Genomic DNA, 22,944 nt, shown 5'->3' on the forward strand with positions numbered 1-22,944 from the left:
GTTTGTATGGCTTGCCTTTGATGTGAGTTAACAGTGTGTGGTAAAAGTTCATCGTGAGAATGTGTGTCATAAGAGTGTGGGGGGGGTTGGAACATGTGTTATAAGAGCATGTGTCGTACATCCATAGGGTATGTGTAGTAGGCACACATGTCATAGGAACATGTATTATAGGAGTGTATGTTGTAGAAGCATGTTACAGCAGCACATGTTGTAGGTGCATGTGAAAGCACTTGTACATCTACATGTTATGTGTAGTAAGCGCATGTCTATTAGATGTGCGTATCACAGAAACATATATAGTGAGTGCTGGAGTGCTTGTCATAACAGCGCGTGTCGTATGAGCATGTGTCATGGTGGTGTAATTACAGTATGTGTCATAAGAGCGTGTGGTAGTAATATGTGTCGTAGAAGCATGTGCTGTAAGAGCATGTGCCATGGAAACATGTGAGAACATGTGTTGTATGTCGACATGTTATGTGTAGTAGGCACGTGTTGTCATACTCTGTGCAACTGGGGGTGCAAAGTTAAGGTGGATTTGCTTGAATTGAGAGTGCTGAATTTCAGGGGTTTAGTGTATTAAATCTGATCTCCTTAACGCTCTCTTAAGCAAGGTTTGTTTCACTGAATATATATACATACACACACATCTCATTTTAATCAAAGCATAAGGGATAACATCCACTCACCAATCCTCCTCCCATGACTTTTTCTGCAGCATAAACAGACTTCCCACACCGTGGGCATTTTTCTGTTCCGCCAGACTTTTGGGCAAACTTACTGGTATTTTTTGGAGATGCCCGAGCAGGCTCTGACCTGTTGAAAACATGAAGACTGTCAATTTCTTAAGTTTCCTTGAAATATCAGCAAGTAGTCCTTTCCCATCTGTTTCCTTTGTAGGACTCACACCATTTTGATATAAAACCATACACAAGTCTCCAATGAGCACCGGCTCACACTTGAGAGCATTTTGGAACAAGTTTAACAGTGTGGCAGTGGGATTCATGGGATTGGAAGAGTGAAGTGCAAGAAAGGAGAAAATAGCGAGAGGAAACATGGTTGGTTGTATTTCAGTTGTTTTAGGACCTATGACATGTGTTCGACATTTGTTCGACTTTAACTGGTCGAATCACATTTTGCCACATTTTTGTACTGATTGTTTTAACGCAAAATATAGGGGGGGTGGCCTCTGGAAATTTCTATATATCTAATCCCATCCCACCTTCTAATTGTTTTTTGTGGTAAAAGAGATATCAAAATGCACCAAAATGTAATTTGACCAGCAGGTTGGTCGAACAAAGTGTGGCATATACTGCGTTTTATTTGGTGCGTTGAAACATTGCCTCATGCTGGTACACAGTATAAAGGAAAGTCCGCTGTAAAACCGAGAATGTGTAGGTCCACCACAGGGCCTTTGCTGGGCCCTCAGCAGATGGCCCCTGAGAGGAGCGTCTGTGAAAGCTCAAAGCTACTGATCTACATACCATATACCGGAGAGCTATTGTGTTGATATCATGCCTTTTACCAGTCTCACACCCCACTGTGTTTTTGCTGTGCTTCTCAGCTTGTGGTGGAATAGTCTAATTCTTTTCGTATTTAGTATTGTGAAATGCCAGTCTGTGCTTCTCCCATAAAGCCAGTTTTGCGTGTGTAAAATCATTGCCTTTATTTTACGAAACATGTTGATGATGCAGTATGTTTGTATTACGGTGCTTACGTGGAAGAATGATCACGTATTACCCTGTGCAGTGTGTTCTTGGATCATGGGTCAACCTCAATTTCACATGGGGCGCGATTTGGATTCGAATGCACCACACGAGAGCCGCATCATTGGGCTTGTGGAATTCAAATTCATGACAACACAACATGGCTAGCTAGTGGCTTTCTAACGTGGCAGAGCGTACATGTTTTCCCGCGCATTAGTGCAGGTGAATTGAGACAGCCTGAAAACCCTCAGGCAGGTTCAGAGGGAATTTCCTTCCCGAGAAACCTTTTAAACCTAACGCGTTGAAATGGCACAATTTGCAGCACGCATTTCCGGGAGACTGATTAAAAGCTCTGGGATATTAAAACAGTTCTATGGTGGAACATGGGAAATCTCACAGGACTTCCGAGCAGTACAATGGAGCATTTCACTGCAGCCAATCACGGATGTGCCCATCAGACAATAGTGGATGCACAGTAGACCAATGTGCTGCCATTTCATTACAGAAGCATTCCCCTACCATACTAGTGAATATGTCAGTAGAAATTACGCCATATTGAAGTATTTGGGAAAGCAGTATCTTAAACTGCAGCTTGAATTTTCTGGTGCACGTTTACGAATTCAGTGTTTCTTGGCAGACAACTTTGTTAACCACCAGCAGAATAATTGCCTTGTCTGTACATAAACGTCTCCCAACTCTCATGGGGGCGTTGGCTGCAGAAACAAATACTATCCCTTTTTCGCTTAAAAGTAAACCACGCAGTGAAGAGTGGACATTTTACCTGTAAAAGAAATACATAGTCACCTTACATTAAAACTGTGTTTTATCTTGTTTTAATCGGCTATTTAAGCTGTTCTACGTTTAGGCCAGTGTTGCCCTCAGATGATGTGCACGTAGTCCAGCTACGCGTGACAACGTCTTTCTTGCCCGTTACAGGAATGGATGCCACTGCAGCAGAGGAGCCTCGTCTTTACTTTAACCTGTCAGAGCACATTGCAGAGGCGTCATTTGGAGGTCGCTGCTGCGAACCCCGGGTCACAGTTTGCAACCGCTGCGTACTCCCTTGCGACCCCAATTGTTAATTCAAAAAAAGTAAGCTCTTGTGTAGCGGGGTCCCCGCCATGCCAAGTCTGGGGCGGGGAGGGGGGGGGTCCTAGTCCTCACCCATCAGGGTGAAGACTGGGCCAGAGAGGCGCTCAGTAGGGGTTGGCGTTGCAGCTGACCATGACATGATACTTCCTCGCAACTCGCATACAGGAACCGGGAAGCTCTCGTAGCTTCCTGGTTCCTATTTGTGTGCAGCACGGTGGAGCCGAGGGTGGCCTTTTAAGATAAGACGGCTTTTTAAAAAAATGTGTTTTTGCATGTGTGAAGTGTGTGTCAGAATTATGCATGTGAATGCTGGGTGAAGGAGAAGTAATCTGATATGATGTTTCTTTTTTTAATGCTCTGGGTGTGTGAGTGTTTGCCTGTGTAGAGAATGCAATGAGTGGATATAAGAGAAGGTGTGATTGAGTGACTGGTGGGTGAATGAGTATGAATGTGGTAGTGTATGTTTGAATGTTGTGTGCCTGTGTGGTGAATGCAGTGTGAATGAACGTGAGAGGGTATGTATGGGTGAGTGACAGGTGGGTGAAAGGGTTGCATGAGTGTGTAAGGCCCTGGGAGACTGGGGATCACTAGAACCTTTTGGACACATCCTTTATTGACTTTGCATGTTTTACATGTATTTCCGGCCAAAGCTAAGTTCACATGCGTCATTACCTGGCTAGACTGGCATTTTGGTGCAGTCAGTCTAGCCATTGCTTACTGTGGCATGGCATTTATTATTCAGCATCTTTACAAAAGCAAGCATGATAAGTAGTGTTACCTTGCTAAACTGATGTTTAGGTGTAGTGGCCTGTATGTGTTTTATTTTTTTTTTACTGTAGTATGATTTTTTATTAACTGAGCGTCTATGATGAATCAAGCATGAGTGTTCTTATGGGTCTACACTGGCTTACATTGGAACCAGTTTGTACAGGTTTTCATATATTGGCATGTCACTTTAAATGGCCAAACCAACAGGTCTATGTTCTTACATGGGAGTACTGGCATATATTGCAGGGACCGGAATGATAATGCATTGGGAAATGCCCTGTGCACTTTTGGTGACTTGCATCTATTGTACTTTCTTCATGATTTACCCTACACTCTACAAAACTGATTGTTGGCCTTTTACCCAAATTGTTGGCCTTTTACCCACATTTTCACAAAGTGTGATGTGTAAGGCACCAATTTAACCCATTATCCAAAACATTTTTTCAGGGTAGGGGGAAGAATTCCCCCTGAACCTCCGCCCCCTTTCCAAAACCCATTTTTGTTAGTTCGGGCCCCCTCACTACGCTCAGTCGCAATCGCATACTTGTGGCAAATATTTACACCCTCATAAAATAAAACTCACCATTTAAGCTTTGATTAAAACATTTTTTTACTTCTTTCACTTACAGTAGTGCATGCCCCTGCAGCGGCATAATCATCATGGACATTGCGCACACGTGGTGGTCCAGGCCGGCCCAGAGTGTGGCGTGCCGTGTGCTTTAAATCGCTTGGGGGAGGGGAACACAGAGCATGGCTCGCAGGGGGTGGCCCTCAGAATTTGTGTTACGCAAATGTCTGACAAAGGGGTAGTGTGCAGTGCGCGTCTTGAAGTCTAATGGCTGGGAATCAATTTGTGGGTGTTTTAAATTTACAAGAACTGTGTGGTGCCACAAATTTATGTGTGCAGCATTGATATTACATTAAATGGTGGGGGCTTTTTAAGTCCTCTGGCACCCTGTATTATGTTTGGATAATAAAAACTATGGGGGTTCTTGGGTATATTGAAAGAACCTTTCCCAGGTATTAATACTCCAGCAAAGATAACATCAGGTGCACTCCCCTGTGTGCAGACCAGTCTAATAAGTTTCTTCTATTGTAGTGGTAGCTGACTCATGGATACATTTATAACCAGGGAATTTTGTTGATACTAAATACTGACCAATGATTTAATTTGCAGGCCTTGCTCATGCAGCATTTTGCTCCTGGGTAAACAGCAGCGTACGCCTCTCCAGGTCAGTGTTTATTTGGCTTGTTTAACACAGCAACGCCACAAAGAACGAGTACTTCCGTGTCCATTGATCTATAGATGTTTCACACACTAGCTGTAGCCTGCTTTGGAGCATTTGGTTACCCTGTTACAAGTACTGCATTATGTATCTTTTATATATAGACCCCCAAATCGAATCTGGAAAATGACATTCCCCAAATGTGTGATGGTGGACAAATCACACCTCCCTCTGTGCCTTGGTTCTTATTACTGGCTGAAACGAGAGCCCCTGGAAACACAGGTGCTAGACTCATCTGAAATATCTGAAGGTTGTTTGCCATCACTTTCTGTGATGTCACTTGGGGGTGGGGTCAAATGACATCACTTTGTGCTATGTCATCAGGGGTCAAGGGTTGTGTGTTGTTACTTCCGCTACCCTTGACATTTTGGTGAAATGACGTCCCTGGCACATTGCTCTTCAATGTCCCAGAAGCGGGCCAGTTCAAGGGGCTTCATGGGCCTGACACTACTGAGAGTTGCCTTACAATGTAAATGACTTTGTGGAAAGTATCTGTGTTCCAGGTCAACATGTAAAGAAACTTTGATTCTAAAACTGAACCTCTCAGCCTAAGGGAGGCAGAGCCTGCACTGGCGACACCTTTCTCTTGGGTGAAAGAGAGTATGGAATACTTGGGGGTAAACATTACCAACTCGCATAACATGGCATGGGGCTAGAATACCCACAACTCTTCAATAACATCATTGACTATTTTTTAAAAGAAGGTACCCTCTGATTTCCATGGTACGCTGGATTGCGCTGACAGATAGAAACACCATCCAAAACTACGCTACCATTTCGAAGCCCTTCCAGTGCGGAATCCAGAAGCAATTCTACAGTTTCCCCAGGTAAAGTTAACAGTAGATACGATGTTCCAGAAACTGGGTTTACCGTAGCAAGGTAATGCTTGCGCTCTAGTCTGCTCCTTCTTGCCCCTCTTCAATTCTCATGTGGAGATGTCTTGGCACCTGGTGTTGCCTTGACCACCTTAGATAGAGAGCTGCTTGGGCAGGTATGACAAACTTCAAGAGATCACAATTCTCCAGATGGAATCAGGGAGGTTGTGGACGAGTGGGGAACATCTTTGATAGGAGTGCAATAAATGGGAACACTGTACGAAGCACTTCTCAGTGGGGGAAGCAGACAGGTTTCATTATTTGCAGATTAGATAGTGGACCCTCCAGCTTGACACGTGCAAGCCGAAGCATGGACCAGTAGGATAACCGCTGAAATATCCTCTTTCTCTTGTAGTGGGAGGCAGTAACTGGTGAAGTGAGGATGGACAGAGTAGGTTGGGAAGGCCCCTCCTATTTGTGATTATTTGGGACTACGTTTTTCATTGAATTCAAAGTAAATTTTGAGATTGGAAACGGTATGCAGTGATTTTAACGGGTAAAAAATAAATAATGAATGTTAAACTAAACAAAAACAATGAACAAATTGAGAATTTAAAAAGAAATACACATGGCAGTGGAGTACGGAGTTAAATCTAGTGGAGAGGGGGTGGATGTGTCAGGAAAATGAATTAGGTACTGATTTATAGCAGACATAAAGATTGCTCTGGGGAGAACGTAGAATTTTACTCACGGACGGATGATGCCCAGGCGCTCCCCTGTGTCGGTGTTGAGGCAGCCGGCCCCTTGTCCATGGCCGTACCCCTTGGGACCATATTTCCGCCCGTAGCAGGACTTGCAGTAGATCTCTGACTCGTGGGCAGCTACTGTGGTGCTATCCAGAGCTTTCCTGCAAACCACTGAGGGAAATAACATCTTACACTTAGGTTTACAGTCCTCATACCACAAGCATACCACATAGTCTCAAATCATTGATTAGTGCATGGCAAACTAGAGGAAGCCTGCTTGCAATGGTTGGGCATCTGCCATGGAACTCTGTTTTTGGTGGGCAAAGCTATAAAGTAGCGGTGCCTTGGTTATCCTTAAGGTTACGCCAAGGGCGGTCTTCAACGGGAATGTGCATGCCCAGCGTCTGCTGCGTGTTCCTGCGGGCATGCAGTTTGATGGGGCGGACAGGTACATTATCATGGGAAATATGCAGATACATGATATAGATGTAGGGGTTCTGCAATCCAGTTAAACATATTGTGAGCTATGTGAAACAAGCTTTTCCCAAGCCAAGTGGTTTGGCTTTACAATAGGTATTTGATAAGCATTTGCCAGGCACTGCCATAATTTGCCGTATGTTGTGGCCAGGTGTTACCGTCTACACAAGAGCCTCAGAACTATTGGCTTTGGCAGTGTTTGTTTTGGGAAAGGGCTGGTCTTCAACCAGCCTCAAACTTTGCTGATAGCCAAGGAGATTTGCTTCAAAATATGCCAGCTGTCACTAAAAAAAAGCAAACCCTTCTGATTTCTTTTTTTGCATCGCAAGACTCTTTACAATATGTATGTTGCATTGTTTTTAAAGTAATTTAAAACATGCCACAAAAACATTTGCTTACCTTAGCCAACCTGAAGAGTTGTGGCAAAAAAAACGCGCCAAAAATGTGTGCATATTGAGCAACACGCAGGCTTTTTGTCTTATGCCGTCAACAAGAGAACTGGTGGTTCTGTGTGATAAGTTGAAAATCATTGTATACGGACCGCAAACCCCTCCTCAAATTATTTTGAAATCAATTTTCCCCTTGTTATAATGGGGAGTCCACCTCCATTGCACACCCCATCGACTCCCACTCTCTATGCCCAGCTCCTATGAGCCCCCTGCTTTTATTTTCGCTCAGCCATTGAATCACTCAGCCAAAGGGTAGGCTGATATATGCTAGGCGCTATTTGTTCCTGGACAGCCCCACCTGCGGCTTTAATGTTCATCATTTGAATGGCCCCTTGCACATGACCCCTTTTGGATTCACCACATGTCATTCCCAACATGCGCGAGTCTGCCTTATGCATCTTGGTGTTCTGTGTCTACTCTTGGTGTTCTGATTTCTTCTTTCCGCTGAATCTGGTACTGCGTTTGACCATGGTGTCCTCCATTAAATCAGAAATCGATACATTCACATTATATCAACCAATACTTTCTTGCTTCCCCCCTCCCCCCCCCTTCCATCCCCCATTCAGTCTGTCGGGGAAAGACTGCCATTGGGCAAATAGAAGTGTGAAGGCTATTTAAAGACCACCAAGGCTTCATTTCTAACTATCAAATGGCCCCACTGTGTACTCTCAGTGAGCACTGCGCCACCTTCATGACCCGTGCAATCCGCTCATAGTTTGGTGGGCTTCAGAAAACCATCGTAAGAAAAGAGTATGATGCCTGGGCGACAGTTACTGCCATGCTAGTGCCGCCCCCCACAGCCTATTACCACTCCTGGTTGGTAGTTGGTGCTGTCAGCTTGCTCAGGTCCAGTTTTTGGGGCTTCAGCTGCATCCATAATTGATCTCTGGGGCGTTCACCCCTCCCATTCATAATTATGGAGTTGAACATTGCAAGTGATTGGCAGTGGCTTGATCAATGTTCTGCCTGTGGAATGGCCAATTTCCTGGGTGGAGACTCATCCCCGCCGCAGAATGAAACCAGCATTAATACCTATGGCTGCTGTACTGCCATTGACCTGAATGTCCATAATATGTCCAAGTGCTTAGCCAGCTGTTGCCATCCTCCAACCAGGGAGTTGTGTTGGGTATTGCTATGAAGTGCAATGCTAATGACCTCGCATGGCAGGCATTTTAGCAGTCCTTTGAAAAGTGCCCCAACACCTTTTGGGTGAGGGTGTGCCTAGCTGCATGTTTACATAACGGCATGGTTATAATGTATGTTCTGCAAGTACCATAAACGCAATTGCAGAAATGTTTTGTCTAAATGTCTGCTTGCTTGTGTTTGTTGGTTTCCTACAAGATTTCAGTATTAGAATCTATCTTCAAGGAATTCCTCAGGAGGGCTTCAAAATATATTGCCATGTCATGATAAAATGGGTTAATCATAGAAAGAACCAGGAGATGCCAGGCAAGGATTTCATGTTGTTCTTTGTAGACCTGGACCCGCTCTCTAAATACACTTCAGAGAGAGCGCGTACGTGATCTGTCATGTAGGGGGTGAGGATTAACAGACCTGCCAAACTAAACATAAGGTTTATGAAGGGTTTTCTTAGAGCTATAGCTTACAGGATGGACCAAATACTGTTCAATGATTGGATGAAACCAACACAAAAGGCCTCATTACAAGTTTGCCTGTCCGGGAACTATGGTACCGGTAAGCTTGCTGGTAGCGTAGTGCCTGGACCGGCAAACTACAAGTTCTGCTCACGGGTGCAGGTGTACACTGCCTGTAGCACCGACACCATTATGAATGGTGCCGATGCTACCGGCCTCCCCATTCCCATTGAGGCCAATGGGGCTCAAAGGGAATGGGGTGTAATAGTTTCCGGCCCCTGGGTTCCACCAGGGTTGTGATGGCCCTGTATTTCCCCATTGCCAGGGGCCGGAATAAATCGCAAGTTTGGCGGCAGACTGCCGTTTTTAACGGCAAGGCTACCGCCGAAATTGTAATGAGGCCCAAAGTCTCTCAATGCAGGATGTGACAAAGTGATATTCCAAGGAGTGAATGCAGACAATACAAACTCTCTCAATGCAGGCTGGGCCTAAAGTAATGTTCCAAAGGGCGGATAAAAGCAACAAAGTCTCTCCATCCTCGGAGGGCGACCTCCTGCTCCAGGGCGCAGTACAGCTTTTCTCTTTGGTCTTTCATTGCCGATTTATGGGGATCTCACACCTTTATTTTGAACAGCTTTTTTGTGCAGGCTGAAGGTTTCACAGACCCCTTCCTTTTATATATATTTGGTCAGTATCTTTAGGGTTTTTTGTAGGAGTTGGAGGGAGAGGGATAGCTTCTGGTTGAGTGGGGATCCATCTTGGCTGACCTACCTCCCAATATTCCAGGTGCTGTCCAAGGGGCCCTAACAGCCCCTTGTTTTAATATTCAGGGTCCACCCCAACCCCCCGTCCCCCCACAGGCCCTTGCCACCTATCTACACTCCTCAACTCCAAACCCCACCTGGGGCCAGACAGGACATCCTGACATTCCTATGCTGACTGCTGTCTCTTTTCCTAGTGTTTTGAATACATCTTGCTCTTTTTTACCACCTCCTTCTGATTTTCTCCAAGTTTCTTCTCAATCTCTCATACAATCTCCCCCTCAATGTCTCCAATAACCACCTTCTCTGAGTCTTCAAATGTCCGATCAATATCTCCTATAATCTCCATATGATATGATTCAAACCTACTGTCACTCTCTCTAGAACCCCCTCTTGGTGATTCCCAAACTCATTCTCAATCTTTCCTAAATTGTCTTCCTTATCTTATCCAAATTCCTTCTCAGTCCATCCTACCATTTCCTCCAAGTGGATCCCAAACTCCTTCTCAATCTTTCCCGCGTCCCCCTTCTGATGGTCTACAAACTGCATCTCCTCCCCTAAATCTTCCTCCACCTTTTCCATCAGATGTTTATCAACCTGCTCTTAAATTGCATCAACTTCCTCCTTAAAGTCTCCTCCCTGCCCCTTGGTCTTATCCAATGTCTCCCCAAGATATGTATCAATTGCCTCTTTAAGTTGAACAATCCTTTCCTTACAATGTTCACCAATTGCCTCTTCAATCACAAAAATCTCCTCTTGGAACGTAACAACATCCTGCTTAGGAAATCCAGTAATCACCTCTTGGTTCACTAACTTCCTCCTCCAGATCCTTCCCGCCATCCTCCTTATTTACATCAAAGAACACCTTGAGATGGTCACCTGCCGCCTCTGTAACCTCAAACTCCTCCTAATATTCACTGACCTCCTTCTGATATACTTTGAAAGACTGTATTTTAAAAGCCTGAGTTACAAAATAGTGGAGCCGACTTTCTCGCATTTTGTAGCTTTTCTGAATGTACCTTTTTGTCCCCCATGTTACATTTGATGTATGCAGGGGACACCCTTGCAACCCTCACAGCCCATAATGCCGACGAACTAAGGGAGTGGGGGACACCATCGCAACCCCCACTTCCCTTGTTCAGCATTATGGCCAACACTTTTTTTACCGAGCCGAATGCTCACTAAAAGCACATTCAGCTTTTTTATTTGAGCTTTTGGTGCGATAGCCCTCCTTCATGCACAAACTGACACTTCCCCTGCTACCATCTCTGATATTTCCCAACGGTCTCTGGATGTTTAATACCACCCCCCTCCTGATGTTTCCCAGTACTGTTCTCAGTAACGTCAAACAGCTCTTTAAACTCCCTAAGCCTCTCCATTGCCATCCAAGCTCTTCCACTCTGTGCTCCTGCTCCAAACTTCTCTCTTTTTCCTCTCCACTTCTTCAAACTCTGGCAGCCAGCTCCAAACGCCAACCTCCTTCTTCAGAACTCCCACCTCAAGTGACTCAACCTTGTCGCTCTCTGCCTTCCAGCCTCTCATCAGCAAGGTGACTCGGGGGTGGTGGCTGGGATAGTGACTGGCTGTCTGGCTTCGCATATGTTGATTGTTTACAGCCCTGGTGGGGGACTTGAGAGGGGCTTGTCTCTCCCCTTGGCCAGTCTTCTTTCTGCCTGGCAAACCCTAGCTCTGCCTTTATCCTCTCTTTGGGGGTAAGGGAACTCGGATGTACGGGTGTGGTACAGAGAGCTTGTGAAACATACTTCTCTGGGCCTGGGAGCTCTGGGTGTAGAGGTGTTGCTACGGAGTGTCTCAGGGGAAGGGGGGCAATAGCCACAGGTATTTTGATTGTAGCCCTGGATAGAAGCTCAGGGGCTACAACCAAAAGACCAGCAACCCCCCGAGTCCCAACAGTCCCAACATTAGGGTAGCACCAGATCTTTTCCAGATCTAGCAACACCCCTGTCTGGGTGCATCTCTACGCTCTACTAGACCACAGCCTCGAGAACTGTGCCACCATCTTGGAGTTCTTGAATCCGTCTTCCAGTTGCTGATATTGTGACTGACTTGTGGGTCCTCGGTTCCGAGGTGGGATTTGGGGCAGGTTGACTGCCTCCCGGATTCTCTAGCCCAGCTCACATCCCTCCAGTATGCAGTCTTTATATTACATCTTTTATGAAGACAGGCTTTTATGCCGAAACATTTATAACAAAAACACATAATGAGAATATATGTGTGGCTGGGGTAAAGGGTTAAATCTTTTTGGAAAACGGTTGGGATGGGTTTTTAGGGGTGGGAAACTGGGGTTTGGGGATGCCCCCCAACCCAATGAAAAATAATTTGTTATGTTTGTTTTCCAAATAAAAGTGTCGGCATATGTGCATTCTACATAAAAGGGGTCATTTTAAAGACATCTAACCGTCTCTCCCTCTGTTAAAACAAGAGTGGTTTGTGAACCTGTGCAAGGAGTGTTGCGCATGCTGGCTCTGCGGAACCACCCCTCCTCCATGCCCACCCTACTTGTTGCATTGGTTCTATGTTAGAGGGCCATTTACCTACTTGGGACAAGGAACAGTTGTAATCATCAACAGCGTTGATAAGGGGAGACTAATTCCAGGGTAGCCTTCACCAGTGCAGTGTCATGCCAGGGTGCACTGTGACCAACTATGATATGATAGGTTATTTATAACACGCTTAATACCCAGAGGTTTCTAAGCGCGGACGCGGGGATCGAACCTTTGTTGCTCTGTGTCGTCTTGCTTCCAAGGCGAGCACGTTGTTGCTGAGCTATCCTCCCGAGCGGGAGACTTTGTCACGGATTACTCTTTCATACATATTTAGTTTTCTTGTTTTCAGGGTGCACACTAACATTTTGACAAAATGGTGCTAATCACTCTGCTTTGGCCTTCAACATTTTTGCAGCACCGCCAATACAGATAAATTGCATTTTAGAATTTATCTTCAAAATGTACATGTCCAACTTAAAATGATCTTTAAAACTACTTTGGAAAGGTGGCAACATCATTGAGACTCAAATTGTCATCAGAATATGCTTATGGAAAACTGTGTGGGTTTTTCATGACTGTCTCACAGTATCTGAAGTTCATATTCACAGACTATTCTCCTCACTTGCATGTTCACACAAGTGAGGAGGAAAAGCCTGCATTTTGTGGTTGGCAATAGACACAAAAGTCAACATGTCTGTGAAAATGCCTCTTGTGCTGGTAGATTCTTGCCCCCACAGAGTTTGCAGTTGGGGGACCATGCGGCAGCATGACAATCCTCTGAGATCCACACACTCTACGGAACCGTTCCCGTGTGCCTGGTTTTTATTGTTCCAAGCCAGGCGCAGTGAAATGCACAATACACAGGCAGCCATCTTTTCAGATTTGTGCATGCATTTTCTGTGTCCAAAATAGTATCGCTCATGCTCGGCATCATCGTTATAATTGTTTTCTTTCCTCTCTACAGGGCTACAGATGTACAAATGCCATGGACCGTGATGCACCCATTACTAATGCACAGTGGGGCTCCTGTGCTTGCAGCCAGTCCCTCCAACTGCATGCAAGAACCTGAGGGATTGTGTGCAGAACATCCTCTGAATTTTCCTTGTGAGTCTGGCACAGGGAACTTTCAGAAGCCGTAAGGGGTAGTTCCTGAATGAGCATGATTATGATTGGTCATTTATAACGCGCTTAATACCCGGGGATCAAACCTGTGTTGCTCCGCGTAGTTTTGCTTCCAAGACGAACGTGTTGCCCAGGAGCTTTCCTCCCGAGCATGTGCACGTTATACCCGCAGCGACTCCTACAGAAGAGTGGCATACTGTTTTACTCGATAAAAACAAGCAAATATTCCCTAATAAAATAGGGAGTAAAAATAATTCAAACAATAAATAGGGAACAATGCACACATGGGAGCGACCAGCCTGCTTCGACCAACAAAGCTCCAAGCGCATGTTTGGCCAGTAAAACTGCAAAGGAGCTCTGATTTTACTAGGGCCTGATTAAGAGAAATTTTAAGGTAATAAAGCATATTTTCATTTGCGTGAATTGTTACTTGCAAAGAAGTATAAATTACAAATAAAATCTCTCTCTCTCTCTATATATATATATATATATATATATATTTGTGAAAGTGCGTTTGTATGTTTGAGGCTGGCTCTGGCCCCATAACAATTGGTGGGTGGAGGTTTTGGTCCAAGGTCGGCATACCAGTCTGGGGTGTACTGGCGATGGTGAAATTTGCCCAATCCTACCCATTCGCCTGCACAGGGCGGGTTCCGGTCCTGTGCTATCAGTAGAGGTGATTTCGGGAGATAGACGATTTTGTGATTGTTGGCTCCAGCCCCACAACAGTTGGTGGCTGAAATTGTGGCCCGAGGTCGGCTTACCAGTCTGGGCTGTACTGGAAATAGTGAAATCTGATCAACCCCATCCATGCGCCCTGCACATGGTGGGGTCTGACCCTGTACTATCAGTATAAGCGATTTCGGGAGATTGCCGATTTTGCGGTTTTCAAAAAAAGGAAGTTATGAGACAATAAAACATACACAAGGCTATAGCAGACCCCACGTGCATGTCAGCTACAGACCCATGCAATGCCCCCTGGTACTGCTAGTATATTCATAACCACCTATTAAATTCCCAATTGGAATTAAAATTGCTTTTTTATTCCGTAAAAAAATCTTTTTTTCCCTGCTTGTAAAAAATACTGCCACTTCAACATCACATCTGAAGCCATGCCTGGAAAACATGGGACTGTACACTCGCATCCTATGGTAAAAAAAGAAACGGGTGGTGTGAATGCAATAGTGTTTGATGTTCCATTCGGGTTTGTTTGCTTGGTGAGACGAGACAGCACTGCAGGCCAGCATGTCTTTTTGTTCTAGATGGAAATAAATTGCATAGGCAGATTATAAAATAAGAGATAAAAGACAATTTCATTTTGGGAGCAGATGGTGTCTAAGATTGCCAGAGCTTAGGTAGTATGTTTCTATTCCTGGCCGGGAGTTATGGTGTGCCCCCATGTGCGAAAACAGATGGAGCAGCAATTCTTCAAATGCAATTGTTACGGTCTCTGCAGTCCAGGAAATGCCTATGGCGACAGACCCCTGAGCTTTGGATAGAAGTCTCGAGTACCCTGGGACAGACTCAGCCAAGTGCCCATTCATTGCAGCTGATTTTAATAAACAAAAGGGCCAGCATATTTTAAATGGCTTGAACATCTCCATAGTCAAAGTATTTGATTGGGGGTGGTGGGGAATAAGGACTACAGGGCTTGTGTACTTTGCTCTCTTTCTCTGGCTACTTCTTCTTCCTATTTTTCCAGGACTGGAATGTGAAGAGTTCCTATTGAATTAGACCTGCCCAGTCTATGGATGCCCCACAGAGACTGTTGCTTTCACCATGGATCCAAGACACAGAATCGTACCAAAATGTCGACCTGACAATTGCGATGGCTGAAAATGCTGACTTTTTTTTTTTACACCCCCCCCTACACCACATATATATGTGGGGAGGTATAGAATATAATATTAATATGGGGGTCTTTGGGGGTCTCCCCCTGCATATATATGTAGTGTAAAGGGTGTTTTTGGCCATCGCAATGATCACATAGATCCCAAGACACTGTAACATACCAACCTCTTGGCCTCCTTATGAGTTTGATGTTGCAGAGAAGTGGCAGAAATGAATTTACTGCCGCTTTACTCCATTGCCAAATTCTACGTTTTAAGGTAAAGGGGAGGAAAACCTCCAGCAGTTGCCTGGAGGTTTCTCCTCCAGTTTAGCTCCAAAAAATTGGGGATTTCCATCTTTCCACCTGTAGCAAACCTGTGGGAGTGGGTCCTGCTACTACCGTTCCTACTTTCAGGTGAGTGCTGTCCCGGAACCTCCATGGTAGTCCATCTGTCTCTTCCATCTTTTCGCTCTTTCTTCCAACTTTTCATCTTCTTTTCCACTTGCCTTTCACCCTTTTCATCTTCTTTCCCCCCTTTTTCATTCGATTACCCCGACCTGCTGCTGCTCCCTTCCAGATCCTCTCCTGTAGTGCTCCCACCCTCCACCCGGCTCTCCTGCCCTTGATTGGCCCAGCAGTGTTGTTGGCTGCTCATTTCACAGAGGGACCCAGGGCAGCCTTGCCTGGGCAGCCTTAGACTAAGGGCTGGAGGCAAAGGGCAGCTCCATACCGAGCAGCTCCACTTGTGTTTGCTCATGTTCATGTGGGATGCCTGGGATGACTGACGCAGAGGGCTTACAGCAACTGATAAGGTAAGTGTGGTGTGGGGAGTAAAGCCAGTATTGTCTTCCAGTAAAACCCCACCACTTACTACCTAATACCATTATACCTACATCTTTTGCATTTATTTATTTGTGCATATTAAAAGTGCATAAAACCCACAGGCATCAAGATGAAGATTGCAAGGGGTAGAGGGGAGAAGAAAGGAGGGGGGAGCACGGGGAGGGATGGCTGAAAACTAGGAGAATACATTGTCATGGTTCAAAGCCAATGGAATAAGATAGTTTTCAGTTGTATTTAGCCTAATTGTTTAAGATAGTCATGAGCATCCACTGTAAATGTTTAAACCCCTCCAATTAAAAAAGAAGTAGAATTTTGTTTTAAAGTTGTTCGTTTATTATAGAAATAATTTCTATAGGCCACATCATAAAACAAGCTGCCTCTCAGGGCCTAAAGAAATAGGAGTTATTGTGGCTCTAAGCTAAGGAACTAATGTTATAGATGTCAAAATGAGGGGTGTGGCTGGAGCTCATGGATTGAGGCTGTGCCAGGACTGAGCTCCCATCTTGATCCTAGGTGACATCTTTAAATTCACCAACATTTGCAAACAGATTGGCTAAAAGCAACAGCGCTTGACAGAACAAGCATTTCTGCAATTTATGAGCGAGGACCCAAATAAATTCGGAGCCTGCAATGAGGAGAACGAGACCCGCGAACGAGCCCCTGGGTTGGGGAAGAAATGGTGGCCTGACTGGAGAGACGAATCACTGTGGGGGAGGGGCTCACCCGGATGCTTTGGCCCCTGAAATTTGCAGAGCGGCAACGACCTAGCCCTTCTCCAGCAGTGGAGTCCTGAAGCGGCTATTAAGTGAGCCTGGAGACAGGGACGCACAGTGCTGCGGAGGCGGCGAGCCTGACAAGGCTATCCTGCGGCGACTCATTGAGGGTGGAGGGCGGACCTGCTGCTGGGTGCCAGTCCCACTGCCGGCGAGGTGGGGCTCCCCCATGGTTGGCTGCATCCGGAGAGGAAGCCTACGGCCGAGACAGAGGGGGCCGACTGAGGCGGGAGAGGTGCGCCAACGAGTAGGAGCGCTGGAGCAAGGGGTGGCGCAAGAGCTACCCCCCAGCCATGCCCGGATTGGCCTGGAGCCCTGCCGGTGATCGTGAAGCGAGCTAAGCTGGACCTCGGGCGCACGCAACAGTGAAGCGCACGAGAGCCATCCGGCACGCATCAGGCACAACAGTGCCCTAAGGAGGGAAGAGTGGCCGCCCCGGGCACACAAGGAGGGGGGAAACGAGCTCTGACGCTGCAGTGCACACAGAGACATTAACGGCAGCAAGCACAGGGTGCGCTGCCGCTACAATAGACATGCTATGGGCTCAAGGGCGACACGCGCCCCAAAGTGGTTCCTCATCCAGCGCGGTGTACATACCCGACCGAGGCCGCTTGCCTCCCATACGTGATTAGCATGTAGTCCTGGAATGCAGCGACTGGCCCGGGCCACCTGGGAAACAGAGAGGGCCTAGTAGCACTGGTCACCTCAGACCATCTGAGAGGTTCAGCACATTGAGGTGCCCACAGTGTGCGAGTGACCCTAGGAAGATTGCATATCCGCATCACGCTGGGAACTAATGGCTGTGAAGACGACCTAGGCACCTAAATAGCACAGACTAGTGCAGCAACAGAAGACTTGCACCTGAGTGGGGGAGGAAAGGCATAACGCACCACATCAGGAGCCATCTTGCTGCGCAGCAGGTTTTGTGTCGCCTCCCGCTGCAGGAACCGATGGGCCAACGCGCTACTTAACATCACAAGTGCAGCTCGGAACTGGGAACTGTTCTACCAGGCGTTCTAAGCAAATTATTGCCACCCGGAGGAAGGAGTGGCTGGACAGCTGTGCACTGTGGTTGAAACGCTGAAGGCACGAGCTGAAAGGGGTCATACAGAGGAATTGTCTGCACTGGGGGACAGTGAAGGCAGCGCTGTACCCGGCACACAGCGACTGGGCATCGCCCGCTGACACTGTGATGATGTAATATTGGACGAGACCCTAAAACTGCACCACAGGAACGGTGTTGCGCCCTATACCTACACCTGATACGCAGCAGGTCCCAGAACATCAAGGCACCACACGAGCTGTACCTGCTGCTCTCTTCAGGAGGCACACGGAACTAGGGGAAAGTCAGGTGTGTTCGATCCCTGCAGCGTTGCAATATGTCTCAGTCCAGGGGAAAAACAAAGAAAAAGTCACAATCATGGATTCGTTCAATGCCGCCATGCCTAAGAGGCAACCAAAGAGAGAAACAGTGACACAATCGTCTGATGCAGAAGGGAGCTATCTGATATTGAGAGGGAGCATAGAGCTGCAGGAGATCTGCATAGTGAATTCCTACCTCCCCAACCATGGCACCGCAGCATATTTGGCTGCGCTCGGCGTGGAATTGGTCCCATATCGAGATTGCTTTTTTCTATGGGGTGCAGACTTCAATTGTGTGCACAATCCCAACTAGACCGCTCTAGCCCACCGCTGCAGGGGCCTCCACCGACCCCCGACTGCATTGAACAAGGTGATCGGGAGTCTGGATCTGGCGGAGGTGTGGAGAGAAATGCATCCAGTAGATGGAGCATACTCCTACTACTCGCCCCACATGACCTCTACACCAGGATTGATTATCTACTGGTAGACAGAGCATGGCTACCCCAGCTGGTGGCTGCTACTTACCTGGGTAGAACAATCTCGGATCACTCACCCTTGACCATGGAATGGAGATTAAGAGGCCCTAGACCCCCTATACCGCTGTGGCACATGCTTACAGATGCCCTTACCAATAGCCCCTTTAGGGAAGAACTCAGAACCAGAATAGTAAAATACAGGGACACTAATGTGGGAAGCGTCAGGGGCTGGGACACTGTATGGGAGATGCTGAAGGTGGTGATCAGGTGAGAGGTAATTGCAAGGGCGGGTGGCATACGGCGACTGCTAAGAGATGAGCTTGAAAAAGGAGAGGGCAAGATTTAACAGCTGGTGACGGAATAGGAATTGGCTGAAGTGAGGGAAGAGTGCCGGGGAGCATGGGATAGATTGTCTAAGTTTGATTACATGGCTAAGACAACCACGGCCCATGTGGAAGGAGACGAGACAGGGAGGCAGCTCTCGTGGTTGTGTAAAAAGGAGAACCCAAAACACCCAATCACGGCCATAAGAGATGACACTGGCACGCTGCACACCACACAATTGGCTTTAAACGAAGCATTTAGAGACTTCTATTCCTGATTTTACAACTACGACCATCAGGTTCCTCGGGAGGACATACAAGATACGCTAGAGGAAATAGGGCTTCCCGCAGTAGACGAAGCACAGCGAGATATGCTAGATGCGGAAATATCAGTAGAGGACATACAGGAGGCGATCCAATCACTGGCTACGTGCAAGGCAGCGGGGAGTGATGGATTACCCCCAGAGTTTTACAAAACCTATGGCCCCGAGTTGGTGCCCCTGTTACATGAAATGTTTAAGGAAGCATATGAAACAGGGATACTACCCAAAAGTATGAATGAAACATTAGTGGTCCAGATCCTGAAACCTGGGAAGCCCCCGGATGATTGCGGATCATACAGACCGCTGGCCATGCTTCTGACATCAAAATCCTCACACCCATATTGGCAAAACGGCTCTCAAGGGTCATAGGGTCCATAGTGCACAGTGACCAGAATGGGTTTGTGCCGGGCAGAAGCACTGCAGGGAACCTACACAGACTCCAGCATATTATCGTGCAGACTGCGATTGAACAAGAGCAGTATGCAGTGATTTCCCTAGACGCTATAAAAGCGTTCAACTCCATCTATTGGGAGTGGTTAATCGCCACCTTGAGTCAATTTGGGCTGGGCGAAGGCTTTGTAAGATGGATCAAACTGCTTTATGAAGCACCGGTAGCAAGAGTTAAAACAGGGAAGATTGTCTCAGTGTTGTGGGACATCCGGAGGGGTACTCATCAGGGCTGCCCGCTATCACCAATGCTCTATATTCTGGGCTTTGAGCCTATTACAATCTACATAAGGAATCAGTTCTTCGATGCGGGCATACGGGTGGCAGGAGTGGATCATGTCGTGTCTTTGTATGCAGACGATGTACTGCTCTACTTGAGAGACCCGCACCTAAATGTCCCCATGATTATGGATGTGCTCCAAAACTTTGCCCGGGTATCAGGAATCCACTTTAGTTCTGCGAAATCATGCATATTTCCGCTGGCAGGACTAGCGAGAATGAGTGAGGAGACCCTCCCACTGGTCCGGCTAAAGTGGCGTAAGCACGAATTTAGGTATCTGGGAGTTAACATTTGGCATACCCCGGAGCAGATGCATGGAGGCAACATGATGGTGGGTGTATAGAGGTTCCGAAACTCTATGAAATTCTGGGCTAAGCTGCCACTGTTGGTCATGGGCAAGGCAGCCATAACTAAAATGATAATCCTTCTGTGATTCCTTTTTTATTTGCATAATGTTCATTACCACAAACCGACCACCTTCTTTAGATTACTGGAAAAATTACTGAGGGAACTGCTCTGGAGCCACTCTAGGCATCGACTCTCCCTAGCGACCATGACTCTATCCTACAGGTCGGGCGGGATCCAGCTGCCGGACCAGGAAAGATATTATTTAGCTGCGCAACTTGGCCATGTGGCCAAATGGCTAGCGGACGAGGTTACCTTGGAAACAAGCCTACTTAAAGCATTAGTGGCACCGGCACATCTGAAGGAGGTGCTGTGGATGCCACTGATTTGCCTTACGGCGCAAACGATGATTGTGCTGTTGGGAAGGAAGGTCTGGGGCAGAGCTCTGAAACTAACGGGACAAGACCACCCTTACTCACCCGATACCCCGATATGATAGCTGCAGATCTCAATGTAACTAGGGCAGATTTATCCACGATCAAATTATGGGAAAGACACAACATTTATACTTGGGGAGATCTGTATGAGGAGGGCTCCTTTAAAGATTTTGACACCATTAGGGAGACGGAAGGACTACCCGGGGGTCAATTCCTTTGGTATCAGAAGATCAGAAAGGTGGCGAGCAATATATGGGCGATCTGGCCAGAGGAACCAGAGGTTGCACCGCTGCTGGCACTACTTCATAATTTAGGGGATGGGTGGAGGCTAGTTTCTAGGCTTTATGGTCAGCTTGCCGACAGAATGAATCCTAAAAGTGAGTTGATGAAGCAGAGGTGGGAAGCAGACGTAGGCAGCACTATCACGGAGAAGGAGTGGGAGAGAATTCTGGTATACCCCCGAGAAGTGTCCAGAAATGCCAGGTTCCCATTGATCCAACTGAATGTCTCCTATAGAACATATATGACACCAGATAGAATCGCCAGGTTCAGTACTAGTGCAGACGCACTGTGCCCTTGGTGTAAATCCGAAAACACTGACATAATGCACGTGTTCTGGGAGTGCCTGAAGGTGCGTGGTTTCTGGCATAAGATTGAACAAGCATGCAGGAGGAATGGGTTGACACGGTATGAGTGAACACCGAAGACATGCCTCCCAGGCTCCTACCCGAAAGTAAGCAAATTCAGGCACCTAGTCAAATTAATGGACATGGCATGTGTGCTGGCCAAGAGAACCATTGCCATGGCGTAGAAGACACCTGTGAGGCCGCAGTATGCCAAGTGGCATGCTGAACTCGAGCGCTGGTCGGGCGCTGAGACTACTGTGCGGGGTGATGGTGTAGCAAGCGCGGGGGGGAGAGCAAAGCCCTGCATATGAGGCCTGGAAGGTGCTGATATGGTACATGTTCCACCCGTCTGATGATAAACCCCTGTGAGCACCAAACATTTGTCTATTAGGTGCTACAATGATCGAGTACTGAACTGCCAAACCCAAATGCACTGACATGAACTGCCTGGCCTCTCCCGCCACCGAATTTCTACTACACCCAGTCCATTGGGCTCCCCACGTCACCTCTAAAACTGACCCCTGATGATAATGGTATGAAGACCATCTGTTGTTGTTGTTGTACTAATTCTTTGGTTGTTATAAATGCCAATAAAAACATTTTAAAATAGATGTCAAAATGATAAGCTGAGTCGGGCCCACAGAATTTGTTTCCCTGGATGTTAGACACTGATCCCTGCAATTGCCGCTCAACCCATTGACCTATCTTCTGTGACAGTAAAGCTTCCACAGTAACTGTTATTTATTCTGAGCCTTGCTGAAGTGTGCTCACAGATATATATTTTTTATAATTGTACTGTTTGCAGAAGAGCATGTGGCCACAATTTTGCAGAAAAGGTGTGATTTCCCGGCTGATATGGCAGTATTAAAGAGAGCTGCAGTCAATGCTAGACTGCACATCTGTATAAGCACAGAACCGATGCAGGCCAAAGAATGGTGCACGTGGAAATGTATTTGGAATGCATTCATACAGAGAGAGAAGTGACAGGCAGTGTTCATGGCGGAAGAGAGGGTGGGGCTGCTGGTGAGATGCCCATTGTTCCTGTGGCACTGAATTGGGCTTATTGTGGGAGTTTGGGGGAGTGACTGATGAAGTGCGAGAACAGACATTCAGTGTATATTGGAGGACAGCTGTGCAGGCTTGTGAGAACTACAGCATCCTATTGTGAGAATTTCTGTAAGCAAAAGTACATTGGTTGCCTGTCTATTTGTGGTTATTAGTGTGTGTGACAGGGCGTCTGTCCACTTGTGGGTATTAGCGTGTGCTTGCTGGTGCCATTGGCTACAGTGGCTCAGGACCTCCACAGCGGCGCAGTGTGCACAGCATATAGCAAATGCGAGGTGCGCAGAGGCACAAGGCCTTACAGCACTACCATAGAGCCGGCTGGAAGGTCCCACTCACCCAGAGGTCACACATCTCAGTTTGAGCCAACAGGCCTGGGACCTTTTACCAGGCGAGAGGGTGAATTGCTTTGCTGGGATTTGAATGTGTAAGCGTGGCATTACACAGATACAGTGTTCAAATTCCACTTTTGACAAGCCAGCACGATAGGGACCC

The 22,944-nt window shown here is 46.8% G+C and overlaps 1 protein-coding gene across 1 annotated transcript in view; it reads right to left on the reverse strand.

The window, feature by feature from the left end:
- CSRP3 (cysteine and glycine rich protein 3) overlaps nt 1–22,944 on the reverse strand; it is a 56,896-nt gene that overhangs the window by 8,596 nt on the left and 25,356 nt on the right. Inside the window, exons 4-5 of the mRNA XM_069623463.1 lie at nt 6,416–6,581; nt 687–813 (exon numbers count right to left, since the gene is read on the reverse strand). Coding sequence (XP_069479564.1) covers nt 687–813; nt 6,416–6,581 — 293 coding nt within the window. The remainder of the gene's footprint in view (nt 1–686; nt 814–6,415; nt 6,582–22,944) is intronic.

Source organism: Ambystoma mexicanum, chromosome 11 (assembly GCF_040938575.1).
Source record: "Ambystoma mexicanum isolate Mex_15411 chromosome 11, UKY_AmexF1_1, whole genome shotgun sequence".
Taxonomy (NCBI): domain Eukaryota; kingdom Metazoa; phylum Chordata; class Amphibia; order Caudata; family Ambystomatidae; genus Ambystoma; species Ambystoma mexicanum.